Source organism: Toxotes jaculatrix, chromosome 19 (genome assembly GCF_017976425.1).
Source record: "Toxotes jaculatrix isolate fToxJac2 chromosome 19, fToxJac2.pri, whole genome shotgun sequence".
NCBI lineage: Eukaryota > Metazoa > Chordata > Actinopteri > Toxotidae > Toxotes > Toxotes jaculatrix.
In genome coordinates this window covers 12,433,914-12,454,493 of record NC_054412.1, presented here as the reverse complement: position 1 = coordinate 12,454,493, position 20,580 = coordinate 12,433,914, and the positions used below count along the sequence as shown (strand labels likewise).

Here is a 20,580-nt window from a genome sequence, read left to right as displayed (position 1 = left end):
CTATACTATGACGTTTTTTATGACATTTTGAGGTCGAAAAAAATTTTGACTTTTTTTGGCCGACAAAAACGCCTTACTATACTATGACGTTTTTTATGACATTTTGAGGTCGAAAAAAATTGTGACTTTTTTTGGCCGATTTTGACGCCTTACTATACTATGACGTTTTTTATGACATTTTGAGGTCGAAAAAATTTTTGACTTTTTTTGGCCGGAAAAAACGCCTTACTATACTATGACGTTTTTTATGACATTTTGAGGTCGAAAATATTTTTGACTTTTTTTGTTCGATTTTGACGCCTTACTATACTATGACGTTTTGTATGACATTTTGAGGTAAAAAAAATTTTGACTTTTTTTGGCCGATTTTGACGCCTTACTATACTATGACGTTTTTTATGACATTTTGAGGTCGAAAAAAAATGTGACTTTTTTTGGCCGAAAAAAACGCCTTACTATACTATGACTTTTTTTATGACATTTTGAGGTCGAAAAAAATTTTGACTTTTTTTGGCCGGAAAAAACGGCATACTATACTATGACGTTTTTTATGACATTTTGAGGTCGAAAAAAATTTTGACTTTTTTTGGCCGACAAAAACGCCTTACTATACTATGACGTTTTTTATGACATTTTGAGGTCGAAAAAAATTGTGACTTTTTTTGGCCGATTTTGACGCCTTACTATACTATGACGTTTTTTATGACATTTTGAGGTCGAAAAAAATTTTGACTTTTTTTGGCCGGAAAAAACGCCTTACTATACTATGACGTTTTTTATGACGTTTTGAGGTCGAAAAAAATTTTGACTTTTTTGGTCCGATTTTGACGCCTTACTATACTATGACGTTTTTTATGACATTTTGAGGTCGAAAAATATTTTGACTTTTTTTGGCCGATTTTGATGCCTTACTATACTATGACTTTTTTTATGACATTTTGAGGTCGAAAAAAATTTTGACTTTTTTTGGCCGAAAAAAACGGCATACTATACTATGACGTTTTTTATGACATTTTGAGGTCGAAAATATTTTTGACTTTTTTTGTTCGATTTTGACGCCTTACTATACTATGACGTTTTGTATGACATTTTGAGGTCAAAAAAATTTTGACTTTTTTTGCCCGAAAAAAACGCCGTACTATACTATGACGTTTTTTATGACATTTTGAGGTCGAAAAAAATGTTGACTTTTTTGGTCCGATTCTGACGACTTACTATACTATGACGTTTTTTATGACATTTTGAGGTCGAAAAAAATTGTGACTTTTTTTGTCCGATTTTGACGCCTCACTATACTATGACGTTTTTTTAAGACATTTTGAGGTCAAAAAATTTTTTGACTTTTTTTGGCCGAAAAAAACGCCATACTATACTATGACGTTTTTTATGACATTTTGAGGTCGAAAAAAATTGTGACTTTTTTAATCCGATTTTGACGCCTTACTATACTATGACGTTTTTTATGACATTTTGAGGTCAAAAAAAATTTTGACTTTTTTTGCCCAAAAAAAACGCTTTACTATACTATGACGTTTTTTATGACATTTTGAGTTCATACAAAAATATGACTTTTTTTGGCCAATTCTGACGCCTTATTATACTATGACGTTTTTTATGACATTTTGAGGCCAAAAAAAATGTTGACTTTTTTTGGCCGATTTTGACGCCCTACTATACTATGATGTTTTTTATGACATTTTGAGGTCAAAAACATTTTTGACTTTTTTTGGCCGATTTTGACACCTTACTGTACTATGACGTTTTTTATGACATTTTGAGGCCTTACTAAAGTACCGCGGTACAGCTTAAACTCTTTATTTGATTTTTATGCCTCACACAAAATCTAAATCATGGATTTTATTGTAATTGTTAGGAGGTATATTATTTATTAGGAAAGTAATGTGAAAAATGCCCTTGTTTTAGATCATATCTTGTCTCACTTCACAAAGACAAAGTTGACCAAACGTAGCCATCATCACAATCCCTGCTACCTCTACTGATGCCAGTGTTTCTGTTAGTAATTCAATACAGTATGTCTCACCTGAGATTTGACTGCTTTTGTCACTGCTGAGGCTGCGTCTACTAGATCTCGAGTCCTGGACTTGGTCACATCCAGGCCAAATCTCTGGGCATTTACGAAGGCGTAGAAGGCTCCTCCATAGCTGATGTCGACCGTCACATCACCAAACCCTTCCACTGTCACCGTCACATCTGGTGAGGAGTCATTAGGAGGAGTGAGGAGTCATAGTTAGTCCTGAACTGTTTGCTGTGGAGGTTAAAAAAATGAAAAATAAATCAAGGTGAGTTTCTCGCCTGTAGCAAATGCAAACGCTGGCACACTGAGAAACCTCACTCCTCCTGTTTTACCGCCAGAGAACTCAACAAACGCTTTCACCAGACCACAGGGACAGTGTATGTTCACTTGTGTCTCTGGTGACTGTGTTTGTTTCACCAGCTTGTAGTCGATGGCGAAGCGTCCGAGCGCAATGACAGCGTGTCCACACATGGTGCTGTAGCCTTCGTTATGCATGAACAGCACTCCCAGGTCTGCCTCGGGTATCTCACTGTCCACGATCAGGGCTCCGTACATGTCGTAGTGTCCGCGTGGCTCGTACATCAGCGCCCTCCTGAAGTGGTCCAGATGTTCCCGGACATAACGCCGCTTGGAGAGCACACTGTCACCTTTGACCTCTGGGTAGCCACTGAGGATGATCCTTAAAGGCTCTCCACCTGTGTGCATGTCGACCACAGAGAGCTCATCTCCTTCGTGAGGTGGAAGCTGCATTTCCTTCTCAGTGCTGATTTTTTTTAAAAAAAAACAGGTTTTGACAAACGGTAAATAACAAATGTAACTGTAATTAGTTGCAGTTACATAAAGTAAGACAAAACATTTTGATAAATAGGCTAAGAGAAGCTAAATGTGCCGCTTGTTAGGACATTTTATTGTCAGTGTTAAATACAGAGGCATAATTTTATCTTTCCGGAGAACTGAGATATGTAATGATTAATCACAAAATTGCCAGAAATGTGCACCACTGACATACAGCACCAACTTTAACCTGACCTCCATCCTCCATCTTCAAGATATGTCAAGATATTAAATAAAATGTAAGAAAATTATTCCCTGAAGTCAAATAAATATATTCACGTCTTGTTTTTTCTGATCAACTTTAACAACCAAAAAAATGCTGAGTTCACTGACAGAAAACTGGGAAAACAGCAAATATTCACATTTGAGAAAATGGTATCAGAGATTTTTTTTTTTCCTTAAAAAAGAAAAAAAAAGACTTAAACCATTAATTTTCCTGCAATGAACTAACTGGTTAATCAACTAATCATTTCAGCTCTAGAATAGGCTACCCATGTTCAACAGGACCAGGTGAGTGTCTTCTGAATAAAAACGTCAAAAACAAAGCGAACATCAATCATTTTAAAAGAGGTAACTGTGCCAATGTACTGTTTTATTTCATTGATACGTAACAAGAGTTTTGAATTTGTCAGTATTATAATTAAATAATCTACACCTCTTCTTGCTTGTTTTTATAAGAATTGTTGAAATCAAACTGAACATTTTCCATCTCTGTTTTAAAGTCAGAGATGATGTTATCAGTTTTGAAGCCTGTAATCCTCTAATGTCAGTAAGTTTCTGGGTGACACTTAATAGTCTACATTCAACACAGCTGTAATGTTTATACCTCTGAAGAAAATGGTTGACAGGATGTATAATTTTCAAGGACACTTCTGCTGTTTAATGTCAAGAAAAATGGAACTGGTGAACTCGGGGCTTGAGATGTTGATAATATCTGTCAGTAAAGCCCAGAGGAGCCTGTGATTGTGTTTCAAATAGAGGTATATTTTACGGTCTGGAGTTTGGACTGGATCAAGTATTAAACACACTGCTGCATTCGCAGCACCTTTGAGAAGACGGGCAATCGCATTCGTTACAGCTTCAAATTCCCAAGGTATTTAAAAGGTAAAACTTCAATTCACGCGTTTTTATTTACGGCTTAACCTGGATATTATTATTACGAAACCAATGATCATAAAATAAAGGAAAATAAAGGTCTACTTTACTAAACGCTACGTGGGCTTCAATCGAACTGAATGAGGAAAAACAGCGGCGGTTCGTAAGGCGAAGTTTAATGCGACTGTACTCCTCTGTGAAATGCTGCAAAGGACCAGCGTTATTTACTATTAACTAGTGCAGATCCAGATGGGGTCATATTTACCTGGCTTAGAGTTTATCTGGACTTCGGTCTCACACTTCTGCAGGAGACTCTTTCTTTCTATTTCTTGTGCCTTCGTGTTCCAGTTTCCAAAGACACTACTACGACACAGGGTGACACTGAGACTTCAGTGCCACCCTGTGTTTTGGAGGGCTGCAACGGGGTCAAAACCATACTTAACCAATTTTCAACCCCCTTCAAGAAACGGAGGCATCTTTAAATAATTTCTAAGCCACTATTTCCATATCAGCATTGATGATAAAGGCTGACAGGGAACTGCCACACCACTGTTACTGATAATGAAGCTCTGAAAGAACTGTTCATGCTCACAAACTCTGCTTTAACTCACCTGGATAAACAGAAACATATATGAAAAATAAAAACTGCTTGCAGGTTGCAGTTTTCCAGGCTTTCTCATTTACACAGAGACAGACTTTTGTGTTGAAAAACAGAGGAGACTGAACAAGAGGTTGTGATCAGGCATCAGTTTCATTATTCACTTCACTGTTGACAGGTTCCTTGGATGCATGCAAGGTCATTTATATGTCTAAGATAAAATAAATGTATCAGCTAACAGTCACATGCTTACAGTTGATGATTTGCAGCCACATAGAAAATCAGAAAACCATGAACTAAAACTTTACATTTTTCTTATCATTTTTTTTTATCCAAACAGAAAAGAACAAATGCAAATGTTTGTATCAACAAATGGGCTGCAAGTTCACTTAGATTTGCATTGCAATGTGCGTGTAGTGACCCACTGATTAAAATCTTCCGTAATCTAAAAACATGATTTGCATTTTCATTTCATCTGACAAGCAGGCAAATATAAAATACTAATAGGGAAATAAAGACTGAAATATTCAAAGTCAACATTAGAGCAATTATACCTGAGCAGGAGGCAAAGTTTCATGAAGGAACAGACGGAAAGTTTTCCGCTTTATCTTTCTCATTTGAGGAAAATAAATATTTCACAAAAAACTGAAACTATGAGAATTAACAAGAAAAAAAATCTTTAAAAGATCAAACTGCCATGAATGCATTCCTATTTCACATGCATGGGAATGAAGCTCAAACACAAATGATTTTTTTTTAAGTTCATAAAAAGAATGCATAGACTTGTGACAGATTCACAAGAGAAAACTTATTTTCATCATCTTTCATTTTAAATTCTGTCTGTCTGACAACACTGAATGAGGCTTTTTATTGTAAGGCACGTATTTAATTACCTGACAGCTGATTAGTAGAAAGACAGTCACCTTTGTCACTCCAGTGAGGATGAGCAACTTCATCTGAACCACTGCTGAGTTTCTTCCTAAATTACATGAAGCAAGACATTTTTTTAACATACAGGATGGCTGGAATAAAAGCACAAGCTGCTCCTGCTTTCTGTAGGACACAAGCAAGTGATCTAAACTAAAAAAACAAAAACGTCAAGGAAGAAAATAACAGCTTTACATAATAAACCCAAAACATCTTTAAAAATGTGATTTGACCTCAACTATTCCATATTTTGTTACTGATTGTCCAGTCAGGCTAAGATGTTTTAAGAAAAGCTTTCATCAGATTCTCATATATGACATACAGGTCTCTGCTGTTTTGTAAAAATGTACCAATTTCCTAGAAATAATAGCACAAGTGTTTATTTCTGAATTGTTTTTCATTAATTGTTCCTGTTTCTTCTTGGGTTTCTGAAATGTAGAGTACACAGGACCATAAAAGTGCCTCATTAGTCAAAGACTATTAGAAAAATCCCTGGGTTTTTGTTGTGCTTAGGTGACATGAAAGAGAATTTCTGCATGCAGTCAAGTGTTTGATGCAAGTTTCTTTAGCAAGCCAGAGTCCAGCAGGACATGCATGGTGCTTACAGAAATCTTTTTTTTTTTTTTAAGAGATCCAGTTTGTGGATTTTTAAATCAGTGATTTCAAAAAGGCCCATCATCTGTTTTCGGTGTGACTGGCCTGGAAGCGGTGACTGAGACTTGACTTTTTCCTCTTGCCTTTGGAGAAGAAGACGGTGGCAGCGAGAGTCTTCTTTTTATCGACAGCAACCTGAGGATCTCGCTCACCTGCGACTCGAGGACCGACAGCCGGCCACTCAGGATCTGAATGTCTCCTTTCAGCTCCAGCCTGGCCTCCTGCAGGGTCGCCTGAAGGAGCGATTGTTCAGACACTGGCTGCACAAAAGAGTGTTTGAGGGAGACCTCGCTGTCAACGCCAACACTGTGCTCGAATGGATTTCTCTGCATCGGGCTCTTCTCCATTGGGCTTCGCTCGAAGGAGCTTCTTGAATCTCCAGCTCGGTCGATTCGCAGATCACTCTTTGTGATGCCACTGTCACAGGAGTCAGTTTTGTGCAAGGCGCTTGTTTCTTCACCTGCCTCCCCTGCGCTGTTGCCACCCTCTGTGCTCCCCGTTTCTCCACCTTCCTCTGAACTGTTGGCAGCTGCTAACTGTTCTGTGGACTGCGACCCTTTTGGCCACTCCTCTGCTTTCTGTGTCTGCTTTTCTTGCTCGACAGAAGGAGGTGCTGGTGCTGCAGAGGCGGCGTTCCTAAACTTTGCCCAGCCTCTAGCACCTCTGCTGCTGTTAACACCACCCACAGCTCCCACTCCACCTGCACCACTGCCCAGTGCAGGGCTGTTAACCCTCTGAGGCCTTGGTACAGATTCCCTTGCCTCTTGTGTGCCACTGTATCCTGACTTGTCAGTGCAGACAAATGTTTGAGGAGGTGCAGCCATGCTACACCCGCTGCCTGCGCTCCCTCCTCCTGTGCAGGGTGCATTATTCTGCACGGTGGAGCCGTACTCCTGCTGCTGAGGAGATACAGCCTGACACTGTGTGTACGAGTTTGAGTCAGAATGGTGGTGGTGCTGCAGCTCCACCTGCACACAGTTGTGATCAAAGTAGGTGTGAGACTCTGCCGTTGTTTGAGCATCTCTCTGCTGCCTGAACCTCTGGAACAGCTTTCGGACTGGGTGGTCTTCAGGGATGGAGAGAGTCACCTCACTTCTCTGACGCTCCTGCTCCCTCTTCACGTCGGCAATCTTTCTGAAGATTATCTGCAAGAGGGAGAATCTGTGGATCAATACAGTGATGTGGGTTATACTTAAATTATTACTTACTACACATTGTGCTCTACTTGGATGTAACAGAGTGTGTATATATATAATGCAGCTTTTAAGCAAGGAGAACCATAGAGACCTGCTACGTATGCTAAAATATTAAAGACTTGGAAGCAGTAATGCACTGGGGAAACAGTTAATGGAGCAATAATGTGATAATGGAGCGATATCCAGGCCCTGAGAGTTTCTGATGTCCCTCAGAACACAAAGACAGGAAAAGCTGATACAGCTTCTCAGCATCTCACTTTCTTTTCTCCCTTGGACTTTGCAAACATTTTTAATTCATGTTGTTGAAGGAACTGCAATTGTAACTTTTAGTATAATAAGTCATAGTAGTCAGTTCGAAATCATTTCCACCTGCTAGGAACGTCAACATCTCAAAGCGCCACAGCTGTCCCTTTGACAGCTATGGTAAACTTCTTTTAGGACATATTTTTAAAAATTACATCAAAATTTTACTCATTTGCAGATTAATCTGAAACTGAACAACTTAGATGTAAAGTTTAAAGCCACATTGTGAGAGACAGCTCTCTGACTGGATGTTTCTTGGTCTGATCTTGATCCAGTTTTGCTGAGCAAGACAGCTAACACCCATAAGCTACAGGGTTTTTTTTTATCGTCCAAAAGAAACCTGTTGAATCAAAACAGCTGCAAAAGGCGCAAAAAGACATTGAAGCCAAAAGGAGAAGGTCTGAAATGTTTCTGTATAATATATAACTGATAGAAAATAATTGATTAATCCTTGTCAGGCACTGACTGTATGGATTTCTAACATAGCAAACACCTACAGCCTGTGGCTGTGTCCATGTGCAATTTTGATGCACATTCATGCACATGAAAGCGAACTGAATCTGTAACAGTAAAAGCTGAGATTAACTCATAAACCTCTGCAGGCATGAGCCGTTTCTACAGCTGTTCAAATTAATAATAGATGGATTTTTTTCATTGAATACATTTTCAGTGAGAGCCATAAATCTTTGAACATGTTGCCACAATTTGCTTTGAAACTGTTAAGATTTAGAGCTGCTCCACAGAAGATGTGTGTTTTCAGTGTATGTTATTACATAAGACCTCTCAGGATGGAGCTGCAACAATCTAGAAAAGTCACTGAGGAATTTAAAAGAATATAGTTATTTTAAATATCATAAAATCATTATAAAGCAGAGACTTTTTGTATAATCCTACATGTTTCTGTAAACATAGTTTGTTTAGTTTACTTAAGATAATGTTGTTCTACTGTTCCTTTAGATACTGAAATTATTACTAAGTAAACCTTCATAAAAGTGACTTTTTCAATAGATAAAAGCCTCTTGTTTCAAATTTACCATACCTCAGAAATATTTCATGTGAGTTCCTCCTGAACAAAAAGAACAACAAATCACATGCACCAGACTGACATTCAGGGAATATTCATTAAGAATTTATGTGACGTTGTTCCCTGAGGATAGTATTACAGTGATATATATGAGCAGCTTACTCTCAGGACTGGAAAGCAATACATCTCAATGCCTTAATGGGATTAATATGCATTGCCTGGAAAAGCTCCATCAAATATTACTTAGAGTCTTAGTTTGAACTCAACTTTTTTTTTTTTTCAGATTTTTTTTTCAGTGACATTTTGTGAGTGCCACATTACATTTATCCTTCAAATTTACTGGTCATTTAAGTAGAGCAGTGGCAGATCTACTCAAGCAATAACAAGCAGTGAACTTGTTTCATCTCCACTGATGAAAAACTAGAACAGAGAGAAGAATAGCTGTAATTTGAGTGTTTCAGTCTTTTTTTCTTTTTCTTTTTACCCGTTTTCGTAGATTGCAGGTGAGTATGAGGTTGCGGGAGAACGAGCTGGCAAATGCTGTGTAAAAGTCCAGCACCCTCATCAGAGCTTCCCTCCTGATCACGTGCAGGTCGCAGTAAGTCAGAGCTCGAACATTCGCACAAGCGCGGGCCAGCGTGGGCTCTTTCCAGAAGGCATCTCCAAACACGTCGCCTTTACCTGGATGGGACGTTATCACTTTCTTTATCACATGAAAAAAAGTATTGATGTGTTGTGAACACCTCACGTGACAGATAAAAGTGTTTATGAGTTTATTTTTTTTGAACATGAGGGCACAGATAAAACTTGGCCCGGTCTATTCCATTGACACAGGATTACCTAGTATTGCGATGACCTCGTCATCCTGGATGACCTCGAGTGACCCGGAGACTACAAAGCAGAGGGTGTCAACGCTCTCGCCGATGTGGAAGATGAGGTCCCCGGGTGCGCAGTGCGTGGTCTGAAACTCCACAGCGAGAGAGCGCAGGCAGCCGTCACTGGCCAAACGAAACGCTGGGTGGTCGTTGAACACCTGTCTGTTCAGGTGGACGCAGATGTCTGCGCGCATGTCTTTGGGACAAATTGAGAGAACCTGAGCGAGAGGGTGAGATTTCAGAGGAAAGACATTAACAACCACAACAGAACATCTTAGCAGATTTAGGTTTTTGTCAAAGTTGCATAAGCTTTGGACACCCTTCCATTTTATTATCTGACAGTGTAGGTCATGAATTTGATCAATCAATCACGTCCCAGAACTGAGGGACCAAGAGGTGCACAAGATCTGGTTACGTTTGAATGAACCCTGAGTGTCAGCGGGTGTACTAAATCTCCTGTTTTGACCTTTGAGTCTCCTCAGTGTTCACATCACCATGTCCACCTTTCACCCAGCCCATACGTTTTTATGACAGCATTAAAAATGATAGAATTCTGACTTTCTGACAGTCAGCAACAGAAATCTCACTTCTTGCCTCAATCAGTTCAACTTTGGACTTAAAAAATTAAACGTGTGCACAGAAAACTTCCACATATGAGCAGTATGTTGTGAAACCCTGTAAGGATGTAACTACACTGACCCACAGATAGTTTCACCTAATCAAATAGTGGTCACATACAGTTTTAGGTACATTACATTGTGGATCATTGTAATTTTAGAGTTTGTTACTTACACTTGGAACTAGTAACAACAACAACCACTAATGATACCTTATCTGTGTCGATGCCCTTAGACATGGCCCAGGTGGAGACAATGAAGTCCATGACTCTCTCACTCAGACCTTTAGGAACCTGGTAAAGTTTGAGGAAGTCACGCACGTTGTTGAGCATCTCGTGGTAGCGGTTTGTGTTGGTGTACATCTGCTGGAAGATGGTGGTGACGTTTCCAAAGATGGTCGCGTATAGCAGCGCTAAAACACGAGATACAGAGTAATGTCAGACACCATGGGCGAAAAAACAGATTTATAAACACAATGACATGCAGGGCAGATTCATTCAGCAACATGAGCAAAAAGGACATGTTTTTATTTTAGGTAATTTGTGATCATCAGGGTTTTGGTTCACATGAAGGTCTGAAATGTTTTTGTATTCCAAACACTATTCAGGTATTTCACCTCAAACTTGAGGTGAATTTTTGGGTAAATGAACAATTGATCATTAAGCTTTTTTAATGGGTTATATGCAAATTGCAATGAGCTTTTAAAGGGTAAAAAAAAATCTTAAAATTTACAAAATAACATTACACATACCAGCTAACTTGTACCATAAAGGGACTTTAATTTAACCCTCAAATTCTAATTAATATACCATGATTACATAACCATTGAGGTTTAAATTAACAGGAATTTAAGGTCAAAGAAAATTGGATTTTATAGGGACAGAAAAATCATCCAGTATTCATACTGTATTGCATCAGTATGAATACTGGATGATGTACTTTACTGTACATGTATTCCACAATACTTTATATTAATAAAGTATAAAAACACTACACGTACCAATACAGTTTTCTTTAAAGTTAACACATTCACAGCCTCATATGGTGGATTGAGTGTTTATAATTCATAATGCATATTTCCTGAGAGTACTGCTCTGCAGCGCTGCAGTGACCTCAAAGAGTCAGTCAGCATCTCCTATCGTGAGGTTTTACCCACTCAAGAGGAAAGAGTCGTCTCCAGTGCATCACAGCAGGATCACAGAGGTTAGGATACATATCCAACGTGATGGCTCATTGTCCATTTACTACACTCAAGCCTGCAGGCAAATTCTGCCTTTCCTCCACTCCTCTTTCCTCTCACATAATTACTGTATCTGTAGCAGGAGATTCATTGTCCGTAATTGAAGCCGACGCTTCAGTGTGACTGACTGATCTTCGTGATCGAGACACCACCAGAGTAATGGGTGTTTACTTTTGGAAGCACAGACCTTGAAGCGTGGCTGTCAGGTTGTGTTTCTCTCACTGTTTTTATTGCATCACTTTCCATGCTGTTTTAGAGGAGTGGGCCAGAGGTTAGTACACGAAAGCGAGTTATGACAGAGGAACTGTAAGCAAAGGCTGACAGTGGAGGCAGTGACACTGAAGGTGAAGCTATTACTGTAACTGTACAAAAATAGATATTTCTATATTCGTAAAGAGGTTCAAAGTTATTTAAATTAGGTTGTTTTCGACTTAATGTTTTATGTTAAAACTACTTTTTAAGGTGAAAAGACTTATTTTTATGAATGAAACATTTGGGATGGGTGAGATTACATGGCTCTATGGTTCATCACCACAAATTACAGCTCTTTTAATGTCCAACTTTACATTAAACTAGCTAAGTTCAACAGTGATAGTCTATGAAAGCAGTGTAACTTGTACAGTGTTACACAACATGCTGAGATATATAACACAGTAACGGTTCTGAGTTCATGTTACTCAACACTCTACATAACAAGCTTGAGCTTGATCTAATTTATAGTTGTGTCCCATTAAAAACTGTGGTTCATCTGAGGCTGAAATCAAAGTCATACACCAGAAACACTACATTGTATATGTTATAAATTTTAAAGGAAAATTACATCAGTCTACTGCGTGACAAGAGGTTATGTTTCCACAGTGGTTCTGCATGAAGTATCAGTGACAGAACAATACAGAAAAATGCAAAAACATTTTGATCCCTGAGTTCAAACAAATCATTTAAAGAAGAGAAAGGGGCTGAATAATTTCAGTACAAGTGAATTAACACAAAGACAGTGCTCTTTTAATAATGGGTAGTGATGACCAACCTTCAGACAGACACTCATGGAGAAGCTGGGCGCTGAACATGTCACTTTTTATTATCGACAAAGCCGAGTCCAAAACTCTCTCCAGTGATTCAAGCACAGAGGCTGCAGCTAAATGTGAATTACAGGACCAGAGTCAGGAGAGTCTGTGAATTACCTAACACTGTCGTGTGTAAAGAATTATTTATGAATACCAAACTCTCTCTGTGATCAAAATAAGATTTAAAATGACAGCGTCCAGGAAGGAACAATTCTTTTTGGACTGATCACACAAATATTCTGCTTATTCAACTGTTAATATCAACCTGCGCTGCTGGGACAACAATTGAGAACCAGTAACTGTCTCTGCTGTTCTGTGTGAGCATGTTACATAGACTTTTAATTTGCAGAGAGAGAAAAGCACTTGTTTCTTTCCATTAAGATTTTTTAATCACCTTTTATACAAGACTGCAGCTAAAATACTTCAGAGTCTCAAAGTGCTAAAAGAAATAAAAAACACTTTACCTGTGCTTTTATGTGGAGCACATTGAAATGCATTGTTACTTCCCTGCTTGTTTACATACACACAAATGTATGCCTTTATCTATGAGTGCACGTCCCTATATATTATTTAGATGCTGTTTTAGTTGTTTGTTTGCTGTTATTTAGTTGCATTGTGCTGATTGTGATAAAATGATCTAAACATACAACGACCACTGTGACACCACCACATTTATCCATTAGAACCAGCTACGTGTTGTATTGAATTTTCCTCATCATGTGTGAAGATTCTAATGAACCTGAACAGCCTCTTCACCATATGTTACTTTGCTGCAGCTGTCAGATAGCCAGCAGGGCTGTGGAGCACATTATCTCATCTAGCATGCAAGTAAATGCATCCAGATTGTTTCGGCTGCTGCAAGGTTCTTCTGGCATGTTTATGAATGGATGAATGAGATGAAAACATCGTCAGAGGATGTACGCTTCCTTTGGTGTAGAGTGGTGCGGAGGTCGAAAAGTGGCTTTGGCTATACAGCTGTTGTTCTGGTATACTGTATGAATAAATGACATGCTGCTGCATATGGTCCACTGACAGATGCCACTTCCCACCTCCAGCTGCTGGTTAAAACTGGAAGCTTATGCCACTATACTGGCAAATAACCACTACTCACAGGCACATCACTGTTACGCTGTCACATTGTGGTAACTAGTTAGTTGGGCTAGAATAGCTAAATATTTGAAAGACAAAACCATGCCAATGGTTTGAGCATTAACTTAATGCAAACAGAGGCTTAAAAACCAGTGTCCTAACTGGTGTCAGTTGGTGGGAGGTGTTGCCTGTCAGTAGAAAATGAAGGTGCACAATCGTAACTTTTGCTGCAGTCTTATTATTTTTTAGTTTATGAATCTGTGTTTCAGCACACACTGCCTTCATACTGTATGCCACTGAAGCAACTGCGAAGCTGCTGTTCTTTTGTCCTCTACTCAGATTTATTTGGACTGTCAAGGTTGTTCCGCTTGTCCACTGAAGGAGAAAACCGGTGGTCACTTTGATTTAAGCTGTTTTGAAAAAGCTCACTTGAATTTCAGTGGACAAACTGTCCACTGGCAATTGATAAATTCTGGGTTTGAGTTATTTGTCAGAAGCTTGGAAGAAAAAAAAGGAAGGGAGGACTGGGAGCCTTGTGTTAACTGGAAGATGTTTAAATGTGTGTGTTCATGTGATAGAAAAAGCACATTTGAGTCTGAATTAGGTGCCTGTGTGATTTTACTGGCTTCATAATGGCGTCTCCATTTACTGCTCCATTAAGCAGCACTGATACTGAGAACAGTAATGATAGGATGATGTTATTTGTTATATAATATCAGACCTATTAGGTTTGTTGTTTTCAAATGTAAAAAGATAAAATTTTGCAATGATAATAAACCAAATCAGCTGAAACAAATAAGCAATGTAGCTTATATGTATTTAGCAGATTTGAATAACTTCCTGAGATTTCATAAAATGTGAGAGGAATAAACAGTAAGCACAAAACAAAGTGACTGAGTACTTACAGCCCACCATCATCATAGCCACAGAGAAAATCTTCTCGCCATCTGTGGTCGGAGCGATGTTGCCAAATCCGATGGTGGTGAGACTCGTCATGGTGAAGTAAAGTGAAGAAATGTACAGCGTGTCCTTGTTGGGACCACCTTCCCACTGGCCTGTGCCGCTGGCGTTATAGCGGTAAGGAGTACCTATGCTCACAGCCAGCTGGTAGAGCCAGCTGTCTGTCTTAATGGTGTTGGTGGTCTCATCAATGACCTCGTAATCCCCGATGCTGTACCAGATGCAGGCCAGCCAGTGGGCCACCAACCCGAACACACAGACCAGTAGAACCAGGACCGCTGCTCCGTACTCCAAGTAGTGGTCCAACTTCCGGGCCACTCGGCCCAAACGGAGCAGGCGGACCACCTTTAGGGAGCTGAAGAGGCTGCTGAGACCCTATAGAAGGAAGAGGTGAGCAAAACATATTTCAGTGAATGTTCACAAGGTTTTCAGATTCAGAAAGTGAAACTAAAGATGTTCCAGAATGATGTCTGAAAAAATCCATTTGTTTGATTAATTTTTTACATTTTTCACAATTTCTAGTATCCAGTATTTCACAAACTTTCAGATGAAACTTATAGAATCATTTTAAGGTCCGCTTTTGTTATATTTCTTTAAAAAAACAAGAAGAGATTGATGCAACTCTCATGTCTGTACTGTAAATATGAAACTGTCATTTGCAGCCGGTTAGTTTAGCAAAGACTGAAAACAGGGAATCAGACATTCTGACTGTCTGTTTAAAATAAAAATATGTATTTCCTTACTGGAAGTACAGAATCCTCTGTCCGCGTTGTATTTCTGTGGAAATTTGACGACTCACGAAGATGACTCGCTGGAGATGTAGATATAACTACATCCTTCACAGAGACAATCAAGCAGGGATATTTTAATGTTTACAGCAAAAAAACAATCCCACATTAACAAATTTATCAGAAAATCAACAGTCATAAAATCCTCTCACCTCATCTACATTTTCAAAGGCATTGATGATATCGTAGGGCAAGCAGGACAGCAGATCAATGACAAACCACGTCTTCATGTAATTCATTCGTATCAGCTTCGCGTCTGAGATGACCTCTCCAGCAGGACCCACAAACGTTGTGTGGAAGTTTAACACAATGTCAATCAGGAAGATGACGTCCACAACGCTGTCCAGCACCAGCCAAGCCAAATTGTTTTGCTTGGTCTTAAATGAGACGTTATAGGGCACCATGATGGCGGTGTAGAAGGTGAGGATGAGGATGACCCAGTCCCACGTGGTCTTGAAGGTGCAGTAATGGAGAATGATGTGTGGAGGCGTCTTGGGGGCTTCTTGTTTGTACTGAGGAAGAATGTCTGATCCCAGCTGGAGAGCCTTTCATTGAGAGGGAGCGTTTACCATCATGAGTAAAGAAGGATGTGAATGTGTCAAGGAATTTTATAAACCTGTGTAGTTGTAGCACCTAATATTTAGAATTGTGTGTAAAAATAATACAAGGTTCATACATATGGTTCAAGGACAGATGTACCCTTGGATAATTCTTGCATTTGGAAATTAATTATTATTATTAATTAATTGAGAAACCTCTTGCCTAACGAAACATTATTCATCTATTTCTGAGAGACTTTTTCATGATTGGACTTGAAGTCTTTTCCATAGCTTTTTAAAACAACAATCCTCATTCAGACCCGGCTCACCTCAGCCAGTCTGGAGGGCTTGTGGCTGACCTCTGTCTTGCTTAGCGGCGCTAACTGCTGCACCAGGTTGCGGTTGTTGGTCAGTGCCCGTGTCAGTCTGGCAAACTTTGTCCATCCTGCTCAGAGACAAAAAGACAGATACTTCAAACTAAGTCACACAGCTCAATGTGGTTTCCATGCCCACTTTCATACAAATACAAATCTTCATACAAATTTTCCCACATTTTTTTCTTAGGAGGAACATTTTGCAGTCTGCACTACTCTGTCAGCTGGCAAATGCTTGTGTTAGAAGGCACTGACGTCTCTTCATTTCTTCTGTGTACATGAAGTATTTTCATACAGTTACCATCCCCCTGTGGTCTGAGCATCCTTTGTTTCAGCTTGATGTATGTAAAAGACTTAGTGGCACACTTAATCCCCAGGGACATGGCACCGCATGGACCCACAGAGATCAGTGTTCACTGATCCGCACACACAACACCTGGACAGTTGTATGTTACATACCAGGAAACAAATGTCTGTTAAGTCATATCCACTCATGTGTGCTGGAGACTTTCGGCTGCAGTGCGCCCTAAATGGCCACATCAAGTAAATTTAGAGCTTAGAATATGAAATCTCTCACCTCTTGTTGATTCATCTTCAATTGGCTGTTTGAAAAGTGTAATGTCTCTGAAGGTACAGAGAAAAAGAACCACCTTGTCCTTTTCATTTCTGATCGGAGCCACCTGCATGTAAAGCCAAATTGGTGTTCCTGTAGGAGACGATGAACACGAGAGATGCGTGAGAGCATCAAGGGAAATTTAAAACCAACTAAATATTTTATTATGCATTTAATGATTTCAGTAAAAACACTGGACTCAATAGTGATACTCACTGTTCTTTGTGTAGAGCAGCACCTCATAGAAATTGGACTCATAGTTGTCAAAGGTTTGCCTGATTTTGTCTATAGTCTTCTTATCAGTCAGGTCACCATACATGAAACTGCAAAATGAGAGAGAAAGAAGGAGCATGTTGCCATTAGCTGGTCATGGAGAAATGGTGGCAGAGGTATTAAAGACAGACAAATGAAGTGGAATGAGTCATTAAACATACTATTTCAAAAATGGTCTTTAAATGAATACTGCAGCCGCTGAGAATTAGTCATCACATTTTTGTGGCATTAACAAAAGAGTTAAGTCCAAGTTTGTCTTTTATTACTGGTCCTCTGTTTTGCAGATTTAACCTCTCACAAACCATCTACTGAAACTTCACATTCGCATCCTATTACTACAAAGCTCCATCGTACTTGCACGTGCTGCTCCTGTGCATGACCTCGGCTCTGTGGTAACCAGACAGCTTGCAGAATCCATCGTTGCTGTATACAACAGGCCACTCCACGATTTGTGCATTTCCCAGCAAGAAACTGGTTTCTGCGACAAAACACAGAAAAATACAGTAGTCTGCAAACAACACACCTGCTGACTGCTGCACCTGTTGATCAAACTTTGGGGCTTTTCTCAGTGAAAGTTGGAAAATGGAATCTTGCACGTTTAGTTTTTTTTTTTATTTAGAGTTCCCTATAACTCCTGCTGACCAGTATCATGAAAAAAACTTCATCATATATGTGAATCTATACCTGAAATATTCAGTGCAATTATTTAAATCATTATGAAGCAAAGTCTCCCACTGCTAATGTTCTTTTAATTACCATAAATAAGGAAAACGAGGGGCAAAAATCATTAGCAGTTAAAACAGCAGTGGTAATCAGACAAGTAAGTGGGCAGAAATAGTTGTTGATAAAATGTTTATGCTCTACCCTTAATGTTAATTAAATATTGATGCAATGTTCTTTGTTTGTCGGGAGCTACAGTCTCCAGAGAAAAGACAGAAGAGGACATTTTCTCCAATTTAAAGCGCAGAGAGAGTACAGAAACTGTCAAACTTAGAGCATCTGCATGTTTATCTTCAAAGTAAAGCTCAAGTAATTATTATCACAGACCAAATCTGCTCAAAATACATTATTAAGGTGAACATGTTGTTGCATTATCTTTCATTATACTGACATGCATGACTGCATCTGTATTTGTAATAAAAACCTCCAATCACACACATTCGCTCTCACTCTCGTGGGGGTCCATATCCGGCTGCCTCCCACATAGTCTGCCAGAAATGAATCTTTACCTGTCTTGCTGAAACATGTTACCTTTCTGAACAACATTACAGCAAAACAATACACTACGCAATTTGACATAGGTATACTCACAGATAAAATGCTGCAAAGTGCAGAAGAGTTACCATAAACACAAATCATGTTATACATTCCCAAATTTTAAAAAAAGGCTTCATTTTCAGTTTTACTTAAATCACTAAACAGATAAAATGTTTTCTGGGACATCAGTAAACCTACTTGTTTCTATGGATAATAGTAATGATATAAGGAAAACCTCCTTTCAGGGATTTTTTTTTAAAAGGATATTCTTAATTTTATTTTATTTTAATTTTAACTCTGATTATTCAAGGGAATTTGGACATAAGACTTATTGCATAATTCATCAGTACACATATTAAGCTTTGTTAGGTAGCTGTAAAACAAATGGAAATTACTAGGACGTGTTAGTTGATGCTTCTTCCCCATTAAGTAACACAGAAACAACATTTTAGATTTACTTCAGTATCCCAGCACTGTGTGGTACCTGGAGTGACATGACAAATCATCATCCATTAATTCTTGTTTTCCTTTCAGATGAAAACTCACCGCTGGAGCGCCGGACAATATTTTCCAGGAAAGTGTTTTGCGGAGCGACCAGTCCTCTCTTGCCCCCATGCATTATGAGGGTTCAGGACAGAGACTCGGTGCTGCTCGGTGGTCGTGCTGATGTTAACTACCCCCTCAGCTGTGTGCCCGACAGGAGCGTGGACCACAAGTGTCAAGTTGACCAGGATTACAAGAGGATTATCCGGGCTGAGGTTTCAAAAATAAAAGTCTCATTGTCGAATGTGGCGTTTTTCAGTGTTCGAAGACTAGACCTATTTAATGTGATAAAGCTATCGAATTTATTAGACTCTGAGAGAAATAGTAATTATTATCTCAAAAATGTCATTTTCACAACACTTTTTACAGCCACAATGGCCAACAAGAGAAATCATAGGTAACAGCCACTGAATGGGTGGATTGTTACTTGTGAAATGTTAAGTCTTCAGATATGTATTGTACCACTATTACATGACAGTAACACCAGCCCCATAAGAATAAGAATAAGAATAATATACTTTTAATTTGAAGGAAACGCCGCTGATTTTCCGGTGTCATTCTGGTATTTTTGCTTCCTGGAATAAATTGACTTGGAATTTCTGTTAAAGATTTTGTATGGCCTTAAATTTTATTTACATAGAGATTAATTTGCATGTTAGAATATTGTCTCATCTATCACCTTAAAAAGTCACTTTTCTATTTGACATGAACAACTTGTGGTTGTGGCTGGTGTCAAAGCCACTTCACCTCTATCCACCTCACCTCAGTTCAATACTAACCTTCATCAAGGTTTCCACTGTTTTCACTATGATGCAAAAAAAAAACAAAAACATGTTTTTTTTTTAAGGTGTATTAGAGGGACACAACAAGCATCCATCGTGTACAGTTTTCTTCAAACTACAAAAGATAAAGGGTCTCAGGACAGTTTTAACTCTCAAACAACATGCTGGAAAGTCTGCTGACCCACAGCTTTAAGAAACTTAATGTAATTAGTTTAGTGAACTCTCCACAGTTCACTCGCTCAACTCATTTCAAGACAAAGGACTTCAAGTCATGTGATATCAGGTTTATACGGTAAATTCTGAAGTGGTTGGAAATTAAGGAGTCGAAATTTTTATTTTGAAATAACTTGAAATTAATCAAACTTTCAGTACAAAGCAAAAGTTTTGGGCACTTTAGATGTTCAGGTTCTCACACATGAAGCATCTGATCAGCCTCAAATTCATTCTGCAGCCTGACAATCAGCCCGAACACAAAGAAAGATATTCAGAGAAAAGAAGAAGAAGGAGTCCTGCGAACAGGTGGTCTCGGCCCTGATCCAGATCCCTGATCTCAACATCATGGAGAGTCAGTCTGGGATTACATGAAGAGACAGGAGACACTGAGACAGATTAAATTCACCAAAGAACTGTGATAAGTTCTCCAACGACGTACCTGCCAAGTACCTTCAAAAACTATGAAAGAGAACTGGTGCTGTTTAAAAGCCAAAGGGTGGTCACACCAAATATTAATTTCATTTATGTTTTTTCTGTTTACTGTGCTTTGAATGACGCTAAGTAGATGCATTATTTTTGAAAGCATCTTCACTTTAGCTTTAGTGTACTGTATATATTTACATTTCGTTAATGATAAATGATTAGTTGATTCCTCTAAAATCCACGTTTTATAGCGTGCGCATATTT

The 20,580-nt window shown here is 38.8% G+C and overlaps 2 protein-coding genes across 5 annotated transcripts in view; both read right to left on the bottom strand.

The window, feature by feature from the left end:
- LOC121199420 (trans-L-3-hydroxyproline dehydratase) overlaps positions 1 to 4,329 on the bottom strand; it is a 48,105-nt gene extending 43,776 nt beyond the window's left edge. For all 4 annotated transcript variants that reach the window (XM_041064076.1, XM_041064078.1, XM_041064075.1 and 1 more), the window contains exons 1-3: positions 4,230 to 4,329; positions 2,314 to 2,798; positions 2,042 to 2,211 (exon numbers count right to left, since the gene is read on the bottom strand). In XM_041064076.1, coding sequence (XP_040920010.1) covers positions 2,042 to 2,211; positions 2,314 to 2,785 — 642 coding nt within the window. In that variant the 5' untranslated portion in view covers positions 2,786 to 2,798; positions 4,230 to 4,329. The remainder of the gene's footprint in view (positions 1 to 2,041; positions 2,212 to 2,313; positions 2,799 to 4,229) is intronic.
- A 1,822-nt stretch (positions 4,330 to 6,151) lies between these two features.
- LOC121199665 (potassium voltage-gated channel subfamily H member 5-like) lies at positions 6,152 to 18,974 on the bottom strand. The gene is made up of 12 exons (XM_041064544.1): positions 18,902 to 18,974; positions 17,453 to 17,576; positions 17,042 to 17,148; positions 16,790 to 16,918; positions 16,168 to 16,283; positions 15,452 to 15,844; positions 15,255 to 15,347; positions 14,457 to 14,886; positions 10,371 to 10,570; positions 9,507 to 9,759; positions 9,151 to 9,347; positions 6,152 to 7,288 (listed from the first exon to the last, which is right to left on the bottom strand). Exons 1-12 carry the CDS (start codon positions 18,972 to 18,974, stop codon positions 6,152 to 6,154), a joined length of 3,252 nt encoding a protein of 1,083 aa, XP_040920478.1.
- Positions 18,975 to 20,580: the final 1,606 nt, after the last annotated feature.

Excerpts from the sequence above, each read along its gene's own strand:
- LOC121199665 (XM_041064544.1), bottom strand. The coding sequence starts at position 18,974 with ATGCATGGGGGCAAGAGAGGACTGGTCGCTCCGCAAAACACTTTCCTG. Across the intron at positions 16,919-17,041 it reads GCTGCTCTACACAAAGAACA|GAACACCAATTTGGCTTTAC; the intron begins GTGAGTATCACT and ends CGTCTCCTACAG. Across the intron at positions 15,845-16,167 it reads AGCCCTCCAGACTGGCTGAG|GCTCTCCAGCTGGGATCAGA; the intron begins GTGAGCCGGGTC and ends TCTCAATGAAAG.